The sequence below is a fragment of the Ruditapes philippinarum genome, unplaced genomic scaffold (genome assembly GCF_026571515.1).
Source record: "Ruditapes philippinarum isolate M1 unplaced genomic scaffold, ASM2657151v2 ctg7721_1_1_1_1, whole genome shotgun sequence".
Classification (NCBI taxonomy): domain Eukaryota; kingdom Metazoa; phylum Mollusca; class Bivalvia; order Venerida; family Veneridae; genus Ruditapes; species Ruditapes philippinarum.
This window is the reverse complement of record NW_026851992.1, coordinates 1-18701: the sequence shown is the minus strand read 5'-3', so window position 1 is coordinate 18701 and position 18701 is coordinate 1. Positions and strand designations below refer to the sequence as shown.

General features: G+C 32.3%; 2 protein-coding genes across 2 annotated transcripts; both read left to right on the top strand.

Annotated features, from left to right (window-relative positions):
• The first annotated feature begins 502 nt into the window (after positions 1-502).
• Positions 503-12329, top strand: LOC132744949 (uncharacterized). The gene is made up of 6 exons (XM_060733745.1): positions 503-629; positions 7612-7787; positions 9235-9364; positions 9894-10367; positions 11611-11736; positions 12191-12329. Exons 1-6 carry the CDS (start codon positions 614-616, stop codon positions 12253-12255), a joined length of 987 nt encoding a protein of 328 aa, XP_060589728.1. The 5' UTR covers positions 503-613; the 3' UTR covers positions 12256-12329.
• An 11-nt stretch (positions 12330-12340) lies between these two features.
• Positions 12341-18663, top strand: LOC132744939 (dynein axonemal assembly factor 8-like; the record flags this gene model as incomplete). The annotated part of the gene is given in 8 exon segments (XM_060733734.1): positions 12341-12467; positions 12806-12934; positions 13851-13980; positions 15271-15405; positions 16232-16396; positions 16946-17081; positions 17688-17829; positions 18426-18663. Coding segments are annotated over 8 exon segments (1202 nt in total), but the record flags the coding sequence as incomplete, so codon positions are not given.
• Positions 18664-18701: the final 38 nt, after the last annotated feature.

Here is an 18701-nt window from a genome sequence, read left to right as displayed (position 1 = left end):
TCCATAAATGACCGTGACCTTCAAGGTTAATGTCAAAATTTTGCTTGTTATTTGCTATAAGTGGCTATAACTTAAATTGTATATAAAGTAAATATTTTTTTCATATTTCTTTTAAAAGCATATAGAGACGATACTCTTTAATATATAAAGGTAAATTATTCCATACTTGCATTGCATTATTACTAAAAGTTAACATTTAACATATTTTGTATTAGATCTTACATATATTATGTTTCTATTTGTAGTTGATCTAATATAAGTGTATACGTTTCATTTTTCGAGAACACTATATATGCTATCTGAAATGTAGGAAGGAGCCAACCCTTGTATAGAATGTTCAAAATCTTATTAGCCAAAACAAAACGAAAAAGTAAAAGTGTGTGAAACGAAACCATATACACCTCTACGACACTCTATACCTTGTAAGTTTTCTATCTTTTTGGGTTGATCTTGTTTATCATATTTTAACACCTTTTCGTTATTCAATATTCTTTCGGTTAATGTGACGTCATTTCCGTATTCCGTTCGGAATACCGAAGTTTTTAACCGTTGAAAGTAGATTTAGAAAATTTTCTATGGAATGTACAGATGAATGCGTTAATTTCATGACGTTATGACAAAATCTAAAGGTATTTTTCTTTACTTCTCAAGTGCGGAGGAAATTTTAATGTCGAAACACTGGTTTAGAGCGTTCAACGGCGTTCGACATGTTTCAACAGCAACCGGAAGTAGATTATTGTGTACATAATTGCTATGGCTTCATTTTAAAGAAATGATTTTTTCTCACTTTCATTGTTGGAAAGTATTTTCAAGAAAGAATATAAGATATATGTAACGAGTAAGAGAGCGTTTTGACACTCGTATTCTATCCTCCATGATAATATGCAATTTGGCATTCGCTGAGTAGCACGGACATGTTGAGGGGGGGGGGGGGGGGGGGGGGGGGTCATACCTACTTGTATACTGGGTTCCTAAATTCCTATGATATCATGGGTTCTATGATATGGGTGGGAGTGGTTTCGTCTAACTACCGGTTCGTCTAACTGATCTTATATAGTAAAACAGGTAGTGGTTTCGGCTAACTTAATTTATATAGTGAACAATAGCTATTGTATAATGGGCACATCAATTATCGCGGGTCTTAATGTGTGGTTTATCACACATTTTCATGCAATTAAAGACAAGATATTGAAAATTTAAACATATTATTTATTCTTTTCTTTAGTATAATAATGATATTTACATAAAATAATAACACAAGATCTCAGTGAACAAACAACATCATAGAAATATATATACGTTTAAAAGTACAACCTGAAAAAAAAACTAAAGAGTCAACACAAATTACATTTCACACAAGTTTATTTTTATAATCTATGTCAAACTATATATACAAATAGTTAAAGCTGAAAAAAAATGCTTTTAATCGGAATAAAATCGACATATATACTAAAAAAAAAGCTCGAAAGATTACGTAATTATTATAAACAACCCATATTTTTTAAAAATACTTTATTTTTCTCTATATAAACAAATGAGGTATGCATATTATTCAAAAGAATACATCATGATTTCTATGTAATAAACAACAATCTGTTTTTATTCTTTATTCACCACTCAAAAGATAACTGATCGGCTGATAAGACAAACAAACTTTCTCTGTCATCAATTATAAACAATTGATTTATTTCGTTAACCAAGCCCTAACTAAACAATTAATTTTGCAAACAAAATAATATTGTTTTTTTTTGTAATTTATTCTTGACTCAAAAATAATTTATCAAATAACGAAAAAAACTTTTCAAAATAAGTATAATATATAAACATACTTCTACAATATAATTATTATATTCATTAATGATATTTGCGTCATAATTTAATTATAACAAAATATTGATGATAAAAACACTATATATATATGAACCACGTCTACTAGCTTTGCCTTAATTACTATATAACATCTGTTAGACGAAACCACTTTCGCACCTCTTCATAAATTCAGTTAGCCGAACCGGTAGTTTGACGAAACCACCCTAATTCCTATGATATCACGGTATTTACATTTTCTGTGGCTGCCAGTAAAAGCAACATAGGGTGATGCTAAATATTGGCAATATCCTGGAATAGTCCCAAGGGGACTATTCTTTTCCTTCCTTTTTTAGCTCGACTTTTCTATGAAAAGGGGAGCTATCCTACTCGCCCCGGCGTCGGCGTTAGCGTTGGCGTCACACCTTGGTTAAGTTTTTCGTACCACCCCACTTTATTTCAGAAGTATTACAAGTATGGCTTTGAAACTTACCATACTTGTTCACCATCATAACCTCCATCTACAGACAAGAGTACATAACTCTGTCAAGGTTTTTGACAGAATTATGGCCCTTTTTTGACTTAGAAAGTGTATTGAGCTTGGTTAAGTTTTTTGTACCACCTCACTTTATTTCAAAACCATTGGAGGTATTGCTTTGAAACTGACCATACTTGTTTACCATCACGACCTTCATCAACAGACAAGAGGACATAACTCTGTCAAGGTTTTGACAGAATTATGCCCTTTTTGACTTAGAAAATACATTGAATATGGGTAAAATCCACTTATTGCCTTAACCCTTTGAGATATTGCTTTGAAACTTTTAATGCTATTTCACATCATTACCCCATCTGTACGCAAGAGAAGGTAACTCTGTCAAGGATTTGTTTTAAAAATTAAGGCCTTTTATCGACTTAGAATCTTGGTTAAGTTTTTAGTAACCAGTCCACTTTTTGACTGAACTGTTGAGATATTAATTTGAAAGTTGGAATACTTGTTTACCATCATGGTCCCAAAACATGGGCAGGAGAAGGTAATTCTGTTAAGGATTTTATTTGAATTATGGCCCTTTTTGACTTAGAAACTCAGTTAAGATTTTCATTCTTGTCCACTTGTTGACTTAACCATTTGAGATATTACTTTGGAAGTTGGAGTTCTTATGTGCCATCATGAGACCTATCTGTAAGCAAGAGAAGATAACTCTGTGAAAATGTTTCTTGATTTGTACTTAGAAATTCCTAGTTAAAGTCTTGTGTGCCCTTAACTGTCAAAGTTTTGTTTTATAGGCAAGCACTAAAAAAGTCGAGCGCGCTGTCCTTCTGACAGCTCTTGTTACCACATGTAACACCATTAAGGTGATTCCGCTTTGTCAGCCATGTTTGTTTTCACAAAGTCTGTCCAAAGTGAAAGTAGGCCAAAATTCATATAACAACAAAGCTCTTATTGTAAAATGATGAACCATTGAAAGTACACTTCCAGGTTTATATTTTAAGGACAATTATAAACAAAAATAAAAATGATAACAATAAGAAAATTTACCTTGAATGGGCTAAATTTCTGAAGACCAAAAACATTCTGTTGCAAAGTTGTATGCACATTTCATGAAACATACATGATTATTTATATTAACATTATTTTATTAAAAAAATAAAGTCTCCGGGTACAGTATAATGGGATTATATATATAGAGAGAAACTTTTTTTATTTTAATTTTGTTGTTTTCTTAAAAATATCATTTATTTCATAAATTTACATTTTTGAATAAAAATTGAAAAATATATATATATTAATATAATTATAAGCTTTTATTGGTCGTATATAAGGAATGAAGACTATTTTAGTGGAAAAAGATAAGTCCCTGGTGACTATTCTTTCAATAGGAAATGCTGTTCATAAATGATCCCCGGGTATTACCGAACACTTATAAAGGTGAAATAAGTAGTATTCGGTAATACACGCAGTAATCATGATTTTCAATTGACATTTGATGAATATGAGTTTTCCTTTACATGTGCATGCAAGAAACACTTATCTACGCACATTATCTAATGAGTTATGACATTTCATATATTAGACCTGACCGCTTCTATTACCGACCATATGCGTGTAATACCGAACATACATACGTGTATTTCCGAACACTGCCAACTTTTAAAAAAAAATGTTAATCTTCACCTGAAATATAGATAAGTTTAAAACAAATCATTTCACTATTGATGTAAGCAATATATGTTTCGCAAGTATTCACTATTGAACAATTATAATTACCAGAGACATAGATAACATGTTAGATTACGTGTTCAAATGTGTAAATATTAAATCATTTAAAGACCAATTAATTTTATACAATAACAGCTGACATGATGTGATCTTAACAATATTTGTACTCAAAAGAGGTACTTGATAGATACTCAGGTAATTTGAAATCTACGTAGATCTGTATTCTTTAACTCCTCCTCAAGGTTGTGTTTGAAATCAGAAAACCATCTTTTAACCTTTTCTGGGGACAAAATTGATCTCTCTCCCCCTCTCTCTCTCTTTTCCAAGCTGAATAGTTGTACGAAGGGTCAGTTCAGGGTTGCGGCGAAAGTAACCCTCCAGCCAAGATCTGCCGGGTTTGTTTTCACGAAAGACTGTTCAGCGACCTTCACCATAAAGTATTTTCAAGTTCAAGTGTGTGCAAGCTCTTGTCTGGTGCCTCCATAGCCGATAATTACGACATGTACATGACCAATTCAACAATACGTCTATCTTCAGACTTATTTAGAACTGTTCATCTTATGACCAGTGTATTTCATAGGGACAGTATTGTGAGGGTGGACTTTGGAATCCCATCATTTTTTTGATGCTTGGTTTTCAACTAACATAGTTTAAACGAACTAATTCAGCTACATGGTCAAGCATTTAATTCTGCTAAATAACGCTGCCGTTTTGCGTTTATCTGCTTGCTCATTCATAAAAAGGAAATTAAAAGAAATTGTCTATGTCTGTCTGATCATTTTTTTCTTTTTCCAGAGCTATTTATTTGTTTAGGCTATCTATTTATTTGTTATTCTAATTTTATATGTACTTATTCATTTATTTCTCTTTCTACATATATCTTTTTGATTGGTTGAATGAAATAATTAATTAATTAATTTATTTATTTATTTATTTATTTTAATCAACTGATTAATAATTGATTATTTATTTCATGTTTCTATTTATTTATTTAAATGTATAAAATTATTCATTTTGTATTTAGATAAATAAATTCATAACGTTATAATAATGATAAGTGTTGTTTTTATCATTGTAAACATTGTGTTCGGTAATACACGCATGACAAAATTTAACTGCTTGTAATTCCGAACATGCAAATAACTCAGTAAATAAATATCTAAGTGACATATGGAGTTATTTTCCATATCACAGTACATGTATTAGTTTCACAAATAACAAGAAAAATATGATTTATCGAAATCACGAGACCAGATAACCTTATGACGTCAGGTATCTAAAATTAGAATATTTGTAACGGAGCACATACTTGTCAAGCGTAGTAGTATTTTAGTCTTGGAAATCTTTGTTTTGTCTAGTATCACGTTTGAAATATAACAGATATGTCGGGAAAGGAAGTGACATCATGTTTCTGATGTCACTGCCTTATTAGAAGAATATTAAGAAGGTTATGGTGAGAAAAAAAATGTGTTCGGCAATACACGCACGTTCGGTAATACCCACACCCGCTCTACAAAAAAAAATCTGTAATGGATACTACATTTATACTTAATGTATCAACCAAAATGTATTTTTCAAGACATGTAAAAATATTTATGGATGGCACTGTAAATATTTTAACTGTAATTGTACAAAACCATTTATTTTGAAGTTTTAAATGCTAAAGAAAAAAACTCTGGCGTGGGTTCGATCCCCGGGAGATGCTTTGGTAGTTTAGCGCGGAGGAAGGCAGTCTAGTACAGGTGTAACTCTACAGGAACGATGGTTAGGAAACTACCGCCTATATGACTGAAATACTGTTCGTAAAAGGCGTAAAATGAAACAAACAAACAAAGAAAAAAAAACAAGAAAAATAAAACACTTAGGTGATCAACAACACATCTGCGTGGACAGTTTTTTCTGTTATCAGAGCGAGTTAAAATTGTAATCAAAATAATGCTTGTTTTTAAAGTAATGACTCCACTTTTTCAGATATAGTGTCTACACACATAGTTTCATGTTTATTCTCTTCACAATCACTTGTTTGCACGTGCAAATGGGTCCTTCATTTTCGATGTGCGAGATTTTGCTCAGTGCTGAGAACTCACTCCATATTTCAAAACTGAAAATAGCAAAATAAAATGTTCAACATTTTGGCAGCAAGCAGATCTTACCTTTACAGGCACCTACAAAAAAAGTGTGTGCCAAATCCTGAAGAGGTTTCTGTAACTTATTTTGAAATTGTTTGGAATTGTTGACCAATGTAAACTTAAATTCAAATTTTTTTGTTGCATATTGTATTTCTAATGATTCATTAGAATACCCTATGCAACAAAAAAATTATAAAAGGGATTTGCCCTGCAATTAAGTTCTTTTAATTGTAAGTTTAGGTGTTTCATTACCATAACAGTGAGAGTCTTAGGAAAAATGTGCATGTCCAGGCAATGCTCTCTATACTAGTGGTATAATTTCTTGCAATACTGCATCAGTCAGCATACAAAAGGGTTTATAAATTGATAAATTTTTATCAATGAAATAAATGGACTTTGGCCCCTGAAACCTCTTTCTGTTTGTCATTCTATTTTGTTCTTATATTTGAACTTGATGGTATGTATAATCATTGAATAAAATGTCTTTGGCTGGTAAATGATTGAACATTTTCTGGCAACTTTTCAAAATATAAAACCCACCTAGACTGGGTCAATTTAATGGTTTGTCCTACATAACTTTTTATTTTGTAACCGGTACATTGAAAAGTTTACATATTATTAAGAAAATGTTTATGTTTGTACTAGTATTTGCATTTTAATGAGTGTTTTGAAAAATAAAGTTTTTAATTATTTATACAGGATTTTGCTGACTAATATCTTTTATGGAAATTAAATGTTCAATTATTAAATCAAGGTGAAGGTCACAGGTATTATGATATTCTACTGTTTAATGAACCAGCTGGTAAACTTTTCAATAACAGGAAATTCTATATGACTTATATATTTCAAAAAGATTAATTTTTATACTTTTTTTGTACTATCATTATCACTGGATATATTTTGGACTACATTTCTTTGCTTTTTCATGCAATTCTAAATTGTATGGTGAATCATTTTTGTTTAATATTGAACAAAATTAAAAAAGATATTCGATAACATTTATAGCTTACAGGTACATTTTAAGCATTGAATTGAACTATAAGCAATATTATCATTGTTTCTGTTCAGTTAATAATATGATGAATTGTCTACAATCAATATAAGTACAATAATATATTACAACTTTGTGTTCGTTACATTTTGTGAATGACCATACTGCACACCACTAATATTGTACTATGAGGCAGGGCTTTTTACCACAGATAGAGGAAGGGGTCCTACCCTTAAATTTGGGGAAATATTATATATGGTATGTTTGCAAAAGGGCAGAAAACTTTACGTAAAATTTAACCTTAGGAGAAAACTGCATGATTTTAAAGAATTTTGCAGAAGGGGAAAGGCCTATTAATGGCCCCATGCAGCTAAATGTATATGGAAAGAAAAACTTAGGTTATCAATAATTTTAAGATACTGTTGATTTATTGTGCATTTATTGGTATGCATTTTTTTTTTCAGGAAACAAAATGGCTCAGTCCAATAACAACAATAATGACCTGAGTCTGTCTGCGTCACCTGATGGACTACCTGTGCCAGGCCAAGATATGCTACCATCAGGACTCAAACCCAAACTGGATCTTATCTTCTCTGAAGTGGAGAAGAAACTACCAGATATAGACTTTGACTTGTCAGATGTAAGTTACTTATTTCTTGTATATCAGACAGATTTTTCTTGCATATCAGACTGGCGTTTCCGTGAGTTTTACCCATGCCGGAAATTTCATCTGGCATGGGAGGTGCCAGATGGGTCGCGTGCTGTACAATGGCACGCTTAGGATGACGTCATTTTACCGTTATGAATGAAGTTGTCATTCATACGCTGATGTAAGAAAGTAGTTATGGTTGTTATGATACAAATTTCCATTGAAATTAAGGATAATGAATTTAAAATATAATGGAATATGGAAGAATATGCAAGAAAAAATATCTGACATATGTTTGCGGTTCGGATCGGAATATCCGTCCCTCGGTCACCCGCCCATGGGTGGTAACTCGGCAAGCCTCGTTACCGCCCAATTGGCGGTTCACCTTGGGACGGATATTCCGATCCGATCCGCAAAATATGAGAGATATTATTAATCTACTGTTTACACCGTTGCTAGAAAAACCTATCTTACACCCCCCTGCGTAAATCAAGTTGCTTGCATCAAATGGTGTCATTCACACATGAGCCTTTTATGAATGAATTGTATTCCTAGGATCATAAATTTTGCCATCATGAAGTTGTTAATTCATATGCTACTATAAGAAACAAGTGCTAAATGAAAATATTAAAGCTACAGTTTCCAGAATATGATTAATATGTAATATGCAAGGAAAAGAAACAAACACCTGCTGTTGTTATAGATGGTTATATCTAACTCTTGTGTAACTGTTTAGCGGAAACTAATGGTAAAGCTTCGTTTACTGCCATAAACAGTCTCCCTCACTTAGCTAGATATTTCAGTCTGTACCGGCAGCTGGTGTAAGGTTCTTACATTTTTGCTTTTGATGACTCTAACTGATCTGACTCAATGACTCAATTGTTGTTGTTTTTTTAACATTTTATGAGGAAGGGCACTGATCAGCTGATGATGTTTTTTGTTGTTGTTTTTTTGGTAGGGAAAATCTTGGCATATAAGGGTATAAAGAAAAGTACTAGTTTGATGGTTGTATTACCATTTCAAATGAAAATAAACTGAAGTTTTATCATCATCTTGTGTGCTTCAAATGTTTTTTTTTTCTTTTTTTTTTTTTTCTTTTTTTAAATAGTTAATTCAATATTTGTTAGTGAATAACTTTGTATCTAAAGTGACTGTCTACTGAAGTTTCACCACAATACTTTTGTTTCTGTCAAATAGTAATTCAAAATATTATATTTAACAACAACATACAGTAACTTGTATATATATTTTCTCAATCTAGGAATAACTCAATCCTTTACTCAGTCAAATTGCTTTTCTCAAAAAAGTTTAAGAAATACATAATACAACTTATTCTTTATGGTCAGTCTTTGGTACAAATTACATTTGTATGTGTGGAAAAAACAAAAGTGAAAGGTCCTGTTGTTTATTAACAATAAATTTTACATATATTATTTAGGTTGATTCTGATAGCGAGGAACCACTGATATTTCACCAACATTTGAAATCACTGGAGGAAGATAAAGATTTAGACACCAGTCAGGGTAGTGATACTCTAGCTGATATTGCTTCATTCAATGATAATAAAGGTAGGTTTATCATGTTTTTAAAGCTTCAACCTGCTGGAACAGAAAGTGGTTAACCTTTTCTACGAGTATAGTGCAAGGCCAGTGTGTGTTTGGGTTTGTTTACCCTTGCCATTGGAAAGAGACCATATTGGCAAGCAAGGCCAGTCTGCACACCAATGCAGTCTATACTGTTGGCAGACTTACTACTGACTCCAACATTTCATATTGATATCAATGAAATTTAAAACAGACATGGAAGCTGAAAAGTTCCATTTAAGAAATTCCACAGTTTAAGAGTTCAGAATTTTTATAGATTGTCATGTATAAATATCTGTAATGCAATTGAATTTTTTTATAGTTTAAAGAATTGAAGGTTACATGACCTGACACTTCGAACACAATTATGGATATTTCTGATTTCCAAATGTTTTGCCGTATAATGAAGTATATTATTGTTGTTAAAGTCTTATAAATATGAAACTGTATCTCTCTTAAACAATAATGAACTATTACAACTTTTTAAAATGTATTTAATTCATTATTTTGATAGCTAAAGTGACAAGCGGAAGCCCTGTGACATTCTTTGATAATGACATTGCCTATGAGTTTCAACGTACCGGTATTAACATAGCTCCGCCCCCTGTTTCATCCTGGGCCGACATTCCAGTGCCAGCAGAAAAAGACAAAAACAAAAAGGAGAAAGAGGTCTCATCCTGGGGTGAAATTCCTGTAAAAAAATCAGTGTCTTGGAATGATATGCCTAAATCTGACAATGATATGCCTAGAACAGATAATGATATTTCTAGAGCAGATAATGAAATGCCTAGACTGGAGAGTGACATTGACAATAGATATGCAACAGAAATCTATGGACAGTTAAGTTTGAATAGTTTAGATGATAAATTGATTCAGAAGAAACTGCATAGAGAGGCAACAAGGAATAAAGAGAAAGACATAGCCACAAATCTGTTATCACCTAGAGCACCAGTTTTATCCACACAACAATTAGACAACATTGATCTTGGTATGTTTTATTAAATAAGTTAAAAAGAAATGTTAAACTAAGGTAATGCCATCTGTTTACATAAATTAGAATATTTATATGTCTAGTACTGGTGTAACTCTCCAGGAAAGATGGTTAGGAAACTACCCGCCTATATGACTGAAATACTGTTGGGGAAAAGGCTTAAAAATGAAACAAACAAACAAATATGGAGATTTCATTTGAAATTTTTTTGACAAATATATATAAATTCATGTTGTTTGCTGAATACTACATATTTTTGTCACTAAAATTTTCAGTAAATCATTGATAATTTAAAGACAAACTCATCAAGTTATTACAAAGCCAGAAATATGATAGATCAGTTTAGATAGTAAGAGCAGTAAATGTATAGACCACTGTTACAATGTTTTCTAAGCATAATGCTATTACATTTAAAATGTTTTTAAATTTATTATTTTACGCTTGACAAGCGGAACCTGTGAATTCTTTGATAATAAAACGCCTATAAGTTTAACACGAACCGGTATAACATAGTCCAGTTCATCTGGTAAACATTTTACAGGACAAAAACAAAAAAAACTTGTGACTTAAAAAAACCAGTGTTTGGAATGATATGACTTCTTCAATGATTCAAACTATTATTTCAAGCTAAAGAAATATACATTCTTGCAAAACCATGGCAGTTCCTGTATTAATGTTTAAATTATTCAGGACTCTGAGAGCATCAAAATTAAGAAAACATAGCACAAAATCTTTATTAGGCCAAAAAAACATTGGCAACTAACGTTTACTTTTATGTGTATGCCATTGTTACATAAACTGAATTATTAACGAGATTTCATTACATTTATTAAAAATAAATTAACCTATTTTTCTGGTACAGTGTACTCAGTTTTCCACACTAAATTTTTTCATTTAAATTCAAAAATTCAAAACATACTCATATTTTGACAAGTCAGCATATCTTTAACCAGTTTAGGAAATAAAAGCGTAAAGTCTAGAACTGTTTCAAATCTTTTCCGAATTTAATAATGAAAAATTCTTTGTTTGTATTTACTTAATCAATTCAGTAATTTCATATTTAATATTACACAGAAAGACCAGTTTTAATGTATATTTATGTTTTGGTAAAATTCTAATAAACTTGTGTTTAAACCAAGTTAAAACTAGGAACTGTAATACATGTAATAGTTATACAACAGATGTTAATCACTTTTCCTTATTTATGTTTATCTTTACTTTTGTTGTGTGTGTGTTACAGATAGTTTATTAGAGAGTTTAAACACAGACAATCAGACGGCACCACCGTTACCACGTCAGGCCTGGTCCGATCATTCTAGACCAGATTCACGCCTCGGATCAGGTGAAGGGAGGCGATCAGCTGCAGGTGATTATTAAACAAATAATTATGTTACAAGGTATTGCCATGTGTCAGAATAATATATCATGTGGAATGACGGGTCATTGTATTTGTGGTGTGATATTTCTGAAATATACTGCCGAGCAGTATACTTAATACCACAAATTTACATTGTTTACTGTATCGTGTAAGATTGAAATGCTAAAATGAAATACACATAGAAAAATTAGAATTACATCAGTTGATAGAATATGATAACCTCTCGCGAAGATTTTTGTGCTCAAGTTACTCATTTTTTTGTTGTTGTTGTTTTGCATGCATTTCATGTACCAGGATTAAAAAAGATTTTGTTAACATTTCATTGTTAGCAAATGAGCATATTTCTACTGTGTGAATCTTTTTGTAGGAAAAAAATAATGCAATTTATTTATTTTATGCATAAACTAGTTGACTGATGACATCTGATATTTTGTCATTTTAGAAAGCAACTCAGGTATGACTCTGATTCAGAAACTGGCTCAGATGTCAATGAGCCCAATATGGTGAAGATCTATCTGACATAGACCCTACCACTGGTGCTACCAGGAGGAAGGACAAACATAATAATAATAGGTCCCAGGTAGATAATAAGATGGAGTCGGATGACGATGTTGATAATGAGTCAGAGGTTATGTCTGGAGGTCAGGGGTCAAAGTATGAGACTAAAGAAACACCCGGTGAAAAGTGGGCAGAGAAATGTCAGCCAGTAAAACAAGAAGGTTAATATTTTTATATTAGAAGAATATATGTTTAATCATTTACTTACTTACTTAAAAATAAAAAGAATAAAAGTTTTGTATGCAAGTTTCCTGGTTGCAGTTGATAAGTGGTCAAAAACCAAATTAATGTATGTTTTAGGTAAGTGGTACAAAATTATTTGACAGACTGAACTTCTTAGTTATGGAGAGTCCCTTTCCATTTGGCAGTGTGTAAAACACTAAAATTTTAAACCAGTCATGATCATAATAAAGGCATTTGTAGTGTCTTGATGTAACACAATTCAGTTTTATTTTTGAATTACCAATTTATTGAATATTACTGTTATATAACATTCTAGCACCGAAGAAGCAAACTGCATCATGTGGAACCAATACCAATGACAGGCAACCATTACGTATCATTACACCAAGGGTACCACCCAAAACACCACCACCAGTCCAAGCTGCCACTAAACAAGAAGGAATGGGTAAGTGGATTATCGTCTTGTAATGATGTCACAGTCACGATCTTTCCAGGCCAAGTTAGAAGTTTTATACCAGAAATAAAGTTCTTTCAATAATGTTATGAATGCATTAATTCTGTGCTTATAAATAAAATGCTGGGGGTGGCCTGGCCGAGTGATTAAGGTTGTTGACTTCAAACTATTTACGCTCATTGCTTTGGATTCGAATCCTGACAGAGACTTTGGATTCTTTCATGTGAGGTAGCTATCCAGCTTCGGGATGTCATTGGTACTACTTAGGTGCCTGTTTGTGCCTGAAATAATGCATGGAAGGGCATCTAAGGTAAAGCTGGAAAGTCACTTTATGAGCTATAATAGGTCATATAGTGACTTTCCAGCTTTATCAGGCTATATAATGTGTTGATGTGACGTAAAACCCAACCAAAAAACTAAAAGTAGAATGCTGAAATTTATCTGTGAGAGAAAAAAGTTACATCTCACTTCTTCATAATATGTGTAAATACCTGTTCTTTTTAAAGATAAAATAGACAGCAGAATGGAGAATAATTTCACAATAACATCATTAAATTAAGTGTAATTACTGGAAATGTTCGATGAAGTTGTAAAATAAGATTTGTTAATTTTAATGAATAATATTTTTTTTGTTAACTAATAAAGGCTTTGGGGCTGTCAGAATGTCTTTGGTTTGAATGGGGTGGGGGAAACAATCCCACTTTCAGGGGTGTCTGTGTATGACTTTTAACCACCCTGTGTTTCACTAAACCTTATATCATGCAGGCACCTCATGTTATCTCATCTTTGTTAACTTTAGAAAGTTACTACTACCTGTGGATGTGCTTTTCATAAAAGTATCAGTTTTAATACTCTGAAGTAAATAAATATCATTTACTTATATTGGTCATATATTTTCTGTGTTCAGTTGAGGGACTGAAAGGAGACAAGGAATCCACAGTGTTTATAGATCTGAGAAATTTTGAACAGATCAGGCAAGAGCAACAGCAGAGTATAGAGAGAGTACAAAAAGTTCTTGGCATTCAACCAGAATCAAGGTATCATTAATGCTGCAGATTTGTTTGATTTTCCTTTTTGTTTATGATAACTATAATAGATTACAATTAACTTGTTACAGATTGATTTTAAAACACACTGTGTCATTATGTATAATTTTACATTTGCCTCCCAATTGTGTTTTAAGTGATTTATATAAATAAGTTGGCAAAAAAGAGGAAAATGTTTCTTGAGAATCCTCAGAACATGAGAAAGTTGACTGACAAATATATTGACTAAAATATTAATAAAAACATTTTATAAATCAGGAATTTTAATAAGTTATTCAATTTTGTTTCACATTGTGTTGATAAAAATGAGATAAAATCTTAAAAGAAAATAAGAAGATTTGGATCAGTTCCATTGTTGGTTGTCTTTGAGATAAAGTTTCTTTGAAATAAGGGATTGATTGAGACTACAATATGGATTTTCATAATACTAAACACTTCGTATCTGAAAGAGGTATATTTATTGAAATGCTATTCTTTTTACTTATACTCAGTAAAGTTTTGACTTGTATTTCTCTCAGAAGTATGAATGTTTTTTGTCCATATGAAAAGTGGCTACCAAAAGACTTAGCATTATCCCTCAAGTGCAGATTCAATTAAACCAAGTCTGCTGCAATTTCCATGTAATTTTGTTGTGATTAATGCTTCCGAAGGGATCACACTTCATCCAGATTTTTTTGATTTTTGTTTTTTTCACAAACCTAAATGGTTCAGTTGTTAATAAAATTGTTGTAGTAAAAATACTGAATAATGCCTCAAAGGCGCACAATGATAACTATAAGGGGTATGTTATTATTAGGAGATATATACATGTATATAGATAGACAGCTAGTATCTTTGATCAATATGATTATCTGATAATACTTGGAATTATCACTACTTGAAATGATAATTGAAAGAAATATGATGCTAAAGGAATCTCTATACAAATGTTGTACAAGGTTCTGGAGATATAAAAAATTACAGGAGACTTGTGTTAATTAACACCAGCAGAATTTTTCCATAATCAATAGCAGTTTTCTTATTTTGCTTGTTGAATTGTAAATGTAACGTTTAGTTTTGTCGGAGAAGAAAAATTTGTTTTATTTCTGTTTATTTTACATGTGTAAGAAGGAACTTGAACTGAATAAATCCTGGATATGTTTTAATTGAATTATAACAATATGAATCTGGTAAATTTTAGTTTCTTATTGTGTTGACAATTTTTAACATTTGTGACTGTTGGAAGCAGAACTTAGAAAGTTTGTTGACATAATTAAACATATTTTTGGCATATTTATACAGAGTTGTAGTTGACTCTAGTGATTCGGACGAGGATGTGGAGGACTGGAAAGAACAACGTCAGAAATTCAAGCAACATACCGTATCTAGTGCTAAATCAACGAAGAAAACATACACTGCCAATGATAAACCACCTGTGTAAGATATATTCATGTTGTTTGTATTTCTGATACAGAATTTAGAACCTGAATTTGTATGTCCATGTTTTGCCCAACCTTTTTATACATGCATCAGAAAGTTGATTCTTTGACTTGGTGGTAAGAGCATTGGAGTTACAAGGTGAACATTGTTGTAGATATGAGCTGCGTCACAACAAAACCAACATAGTGCGTTTGCTACCAGCATGGATCCAGACCAGCTGCGCATCCGCGCAGTCTGATCAGGATCCATGCTGTTCGCTTACAAACCCTATAGCAAGTAGAGAAACTGAAAGCGAACAGCATGAATCCTGATCAGACTGCACGGATGCGCAGGCTGGTCTGGATCCATGCTGGTCGCAAACGCGCTATGTTGGTTTTGTCGTGATGCGGCTCATTTATGGATCATGTCACACTGTAAACTGTTTGCTTTTAGAAATATTGTACGATTCTGTTGCGATCCAAAGGTTTTTAATTCAAATTAAAGCTTATAAAATATGTTTATGAAATGTTCATGGAATTTACATATCAAAATGTTTTTAAGTAATAATTTTTAAGTTTTTTCCGTTCCCAGACAAAAGTAAAGAAAGCGAGTACACAAGTAATTACATTTATAGTTAAAGTTTGACAAAATTCTGCTACATGAAAATACTTTTTTTATAATGAGCTTACAACTTTGTACTTTATCTGTGTTTGACTAGGGCCTCTTATTTTCTGTTCCCTTAATCTTTCCTGAAACTGATTTTTTTGTGTGCTAATGTGTTTCAAAAGGAGATGTTAATAAACCTTTAATAACATACCATATCTTTAACTTTTTATCTTTGTAGGCACAGGCAGCCACCTCGTGTAATAAACATGGCAGATCTCCCCTCACGATTGAGACCAGCAACAAGGGAAGCAACTCCCACAGAGAATACACCAGTAGACATAGAAGAGCAGAAGCGTAGACTTCTAGAGCAGAAAGAGAAAGAAAGACAGCTAGAAATTGTCAAGTACGTTACAGATATTCTCAATAACTAAAATTATCACCATGTATTTGATTCAATTTAAGACAGATTGTGATTTCTTAGATGATTTATTATTCTGATGTGACACTCAACTTGTCAGATGCTTGTTAATGTAGAAGTCATGTGTTTATAGTATTGCTTATAGTGATTTGAAACCTGCATAGATTTTTTATAACAATTGAAATTATGCTCCTATGTAATTAATGGTCACTTAAATTACAGAATGTAAATTGATTTATTTCATGACTCATTAGTACTGACATTAAGGCTTCAGTTGAAATTAAAGCAAGATTTGTGCTTATATACTTATTTAACGATATGAATTAATATCATCAGAATGTATTTGTTGGAGCATATATCTGTAGATATCTGTTTTCAAAAAGACCCTGTAAATTTATTTTGCATAACTGGGTCTTGAGGCACAAAGCAAAAGAATTAGTAAAATCATTTGCAAATGAGCAAAATTTTACAGAGCAACAATTCAGTAAAATAGAAATTACGAAAGAGCAAAGTTTCAGGTATTTTGCATTTCAGGAAATTACGTGAACAGAGGGAAAGCGAGAGACAAGCCAAACTGCGTTTACAGAAACGTCTCGATGCTCTGAAACCCAGTGCTTCAGTCAGTGGTAGACAGGATCCTGCTGAAAATACTCCTACTGTATTTGAGCTGGTAAATGTCAAGTTATATTATTTATTATCATGTGGGCAGCAACTGATAATATATTGTTTCCTACTGCCGTTTATTACTGTTGTTCAGAGATAAGTTGTCCACACAACCAGCATAAAGTTGATCTTGTAGTTCATTATTATAATCTAGTTTGATCTTCATCTGTCATCGAAATATAGTATTTACTTATGGAAAAGATGCTGATTATATGATATTATATGTTAAAAAAGTTAATTTTCAGTCTTACTTGCTTGTACGTTAACTAGCAGTAGTACAAAAAAGTGTTAAAATCACTCACTTGCCCCTCACTGCTGTGAGTTTGAATCCTATCAGGGACCTCTGATTCTTCCGTGTGAGGAAGCTATCAAGCTAGCATATGGAAGGTCGGTTCTACTTGGTGCCCACTTGAGCCTGAAGAAATGCACAAAAGGGCCTTTACCAGCAAAGTTGGTAAATTTCTGTATGACCTTAACAATGTCAGTGAGACTTAAATCCAACAAAACAAACAAAAAAGTGGTACAAGTCTATCTAAAAAAGTTGCTTTTCAACCTTAATCATTTGCTATATGACTTAGATCAAACAAGCAAAAGATTTTTTCTTCTATTAAAGGAAGCATCATATGAACCAGCTCCCCGTAAACTGCCCCCAGTTCTATCACAAGATACAGATACTGTTCTACTTACCATACACCTGTCCTCAAATGGAGAGATAGTTCTTCACAGGGGTAGTGGAAATAAAAGTGTTGATACAGGTAGGTAATCTCTGTTTTGTGTTTAACCCTTACCAAGCTAGATATTTTATATGGACTTGTCCATCTTTCAATCTGGACAAAACCATTTGTCATTTTAAGGGAATTATTCAAAATCTATATTTACTGAATAGAGAACACAGAGACAAGATAGCACAGATATTTATAGCTATCCATGATGTGGCTGCAGGCTAAGAGTTAAATATGGACTGGCTTTCATTAGCATGGCAATTCATGGAATTGGAATTTTGGTATGTGTTTTGTGAGGCAGCTATTCATCTAGCTTACCAATGAGGTGGTTCTACTATGATGCCTGTTTGTACCGAAGGGGGCACCTGAGGTTTTCCCAAGTTTGAAAATTTTCATATTACTTTAATAATGTTGTATCTTAAAACCCAACAAAAATCAGAATGTAAACCAATCATCTTACTTACTTTGTAAAACAAGGTGACTTTCGTGATAAGAAGTTTAGTGTAATGTTGTTTTGCATCTTAATTTCAATTATAATGCCAGGTTAGTTCCTTTAAATGGTAGTATAGTGCATGTTTTGAGTTGGGAAATTTATTAAAATAATATCTTTACTGATTTTTACATTAAAGGCAGTGGTTTATCAGCAAGCTACACAGCATTATTAACCTGGCTTCTAGCTCTTGTTCCGAGTAGCTTCAACTACCTTCAGGAAGGTGGTGTAGCTGAGCCATCTACACCATGGATACTGCCATTCTATGTGATTGGTCTACAACAGGTGCTTCTTGATGGTCAGTTGTGCCTCATTGTAGCCGTCACTCCAGTAGAGCAATTTGATGCTAAATTTATACAAGGAAAATCCAAGAAAAAATAAGGTTTGTTTTGAATATTTTTTGTTAAAGACTATT

Bases quoted from the DNA above. Each gene is read 5' to 3' on its own strand.
- LOC132744949 (XM_060733745.1), top strand. The intron at 9,365-9,893 runs GTAGGTTTATCA...TTATTTTGATAG, and splicing joins TTCATTCAATGATAATAAAG to CTAAAGTGACAAGCGGAAGC. The intron at 10,368-11,610 runs GTATGTTTTATT...TGTGTGTTACAG, and splicing joins ATTAGACAACATTGATCTTG to ATAGTTTATTAGAGAGTTTA.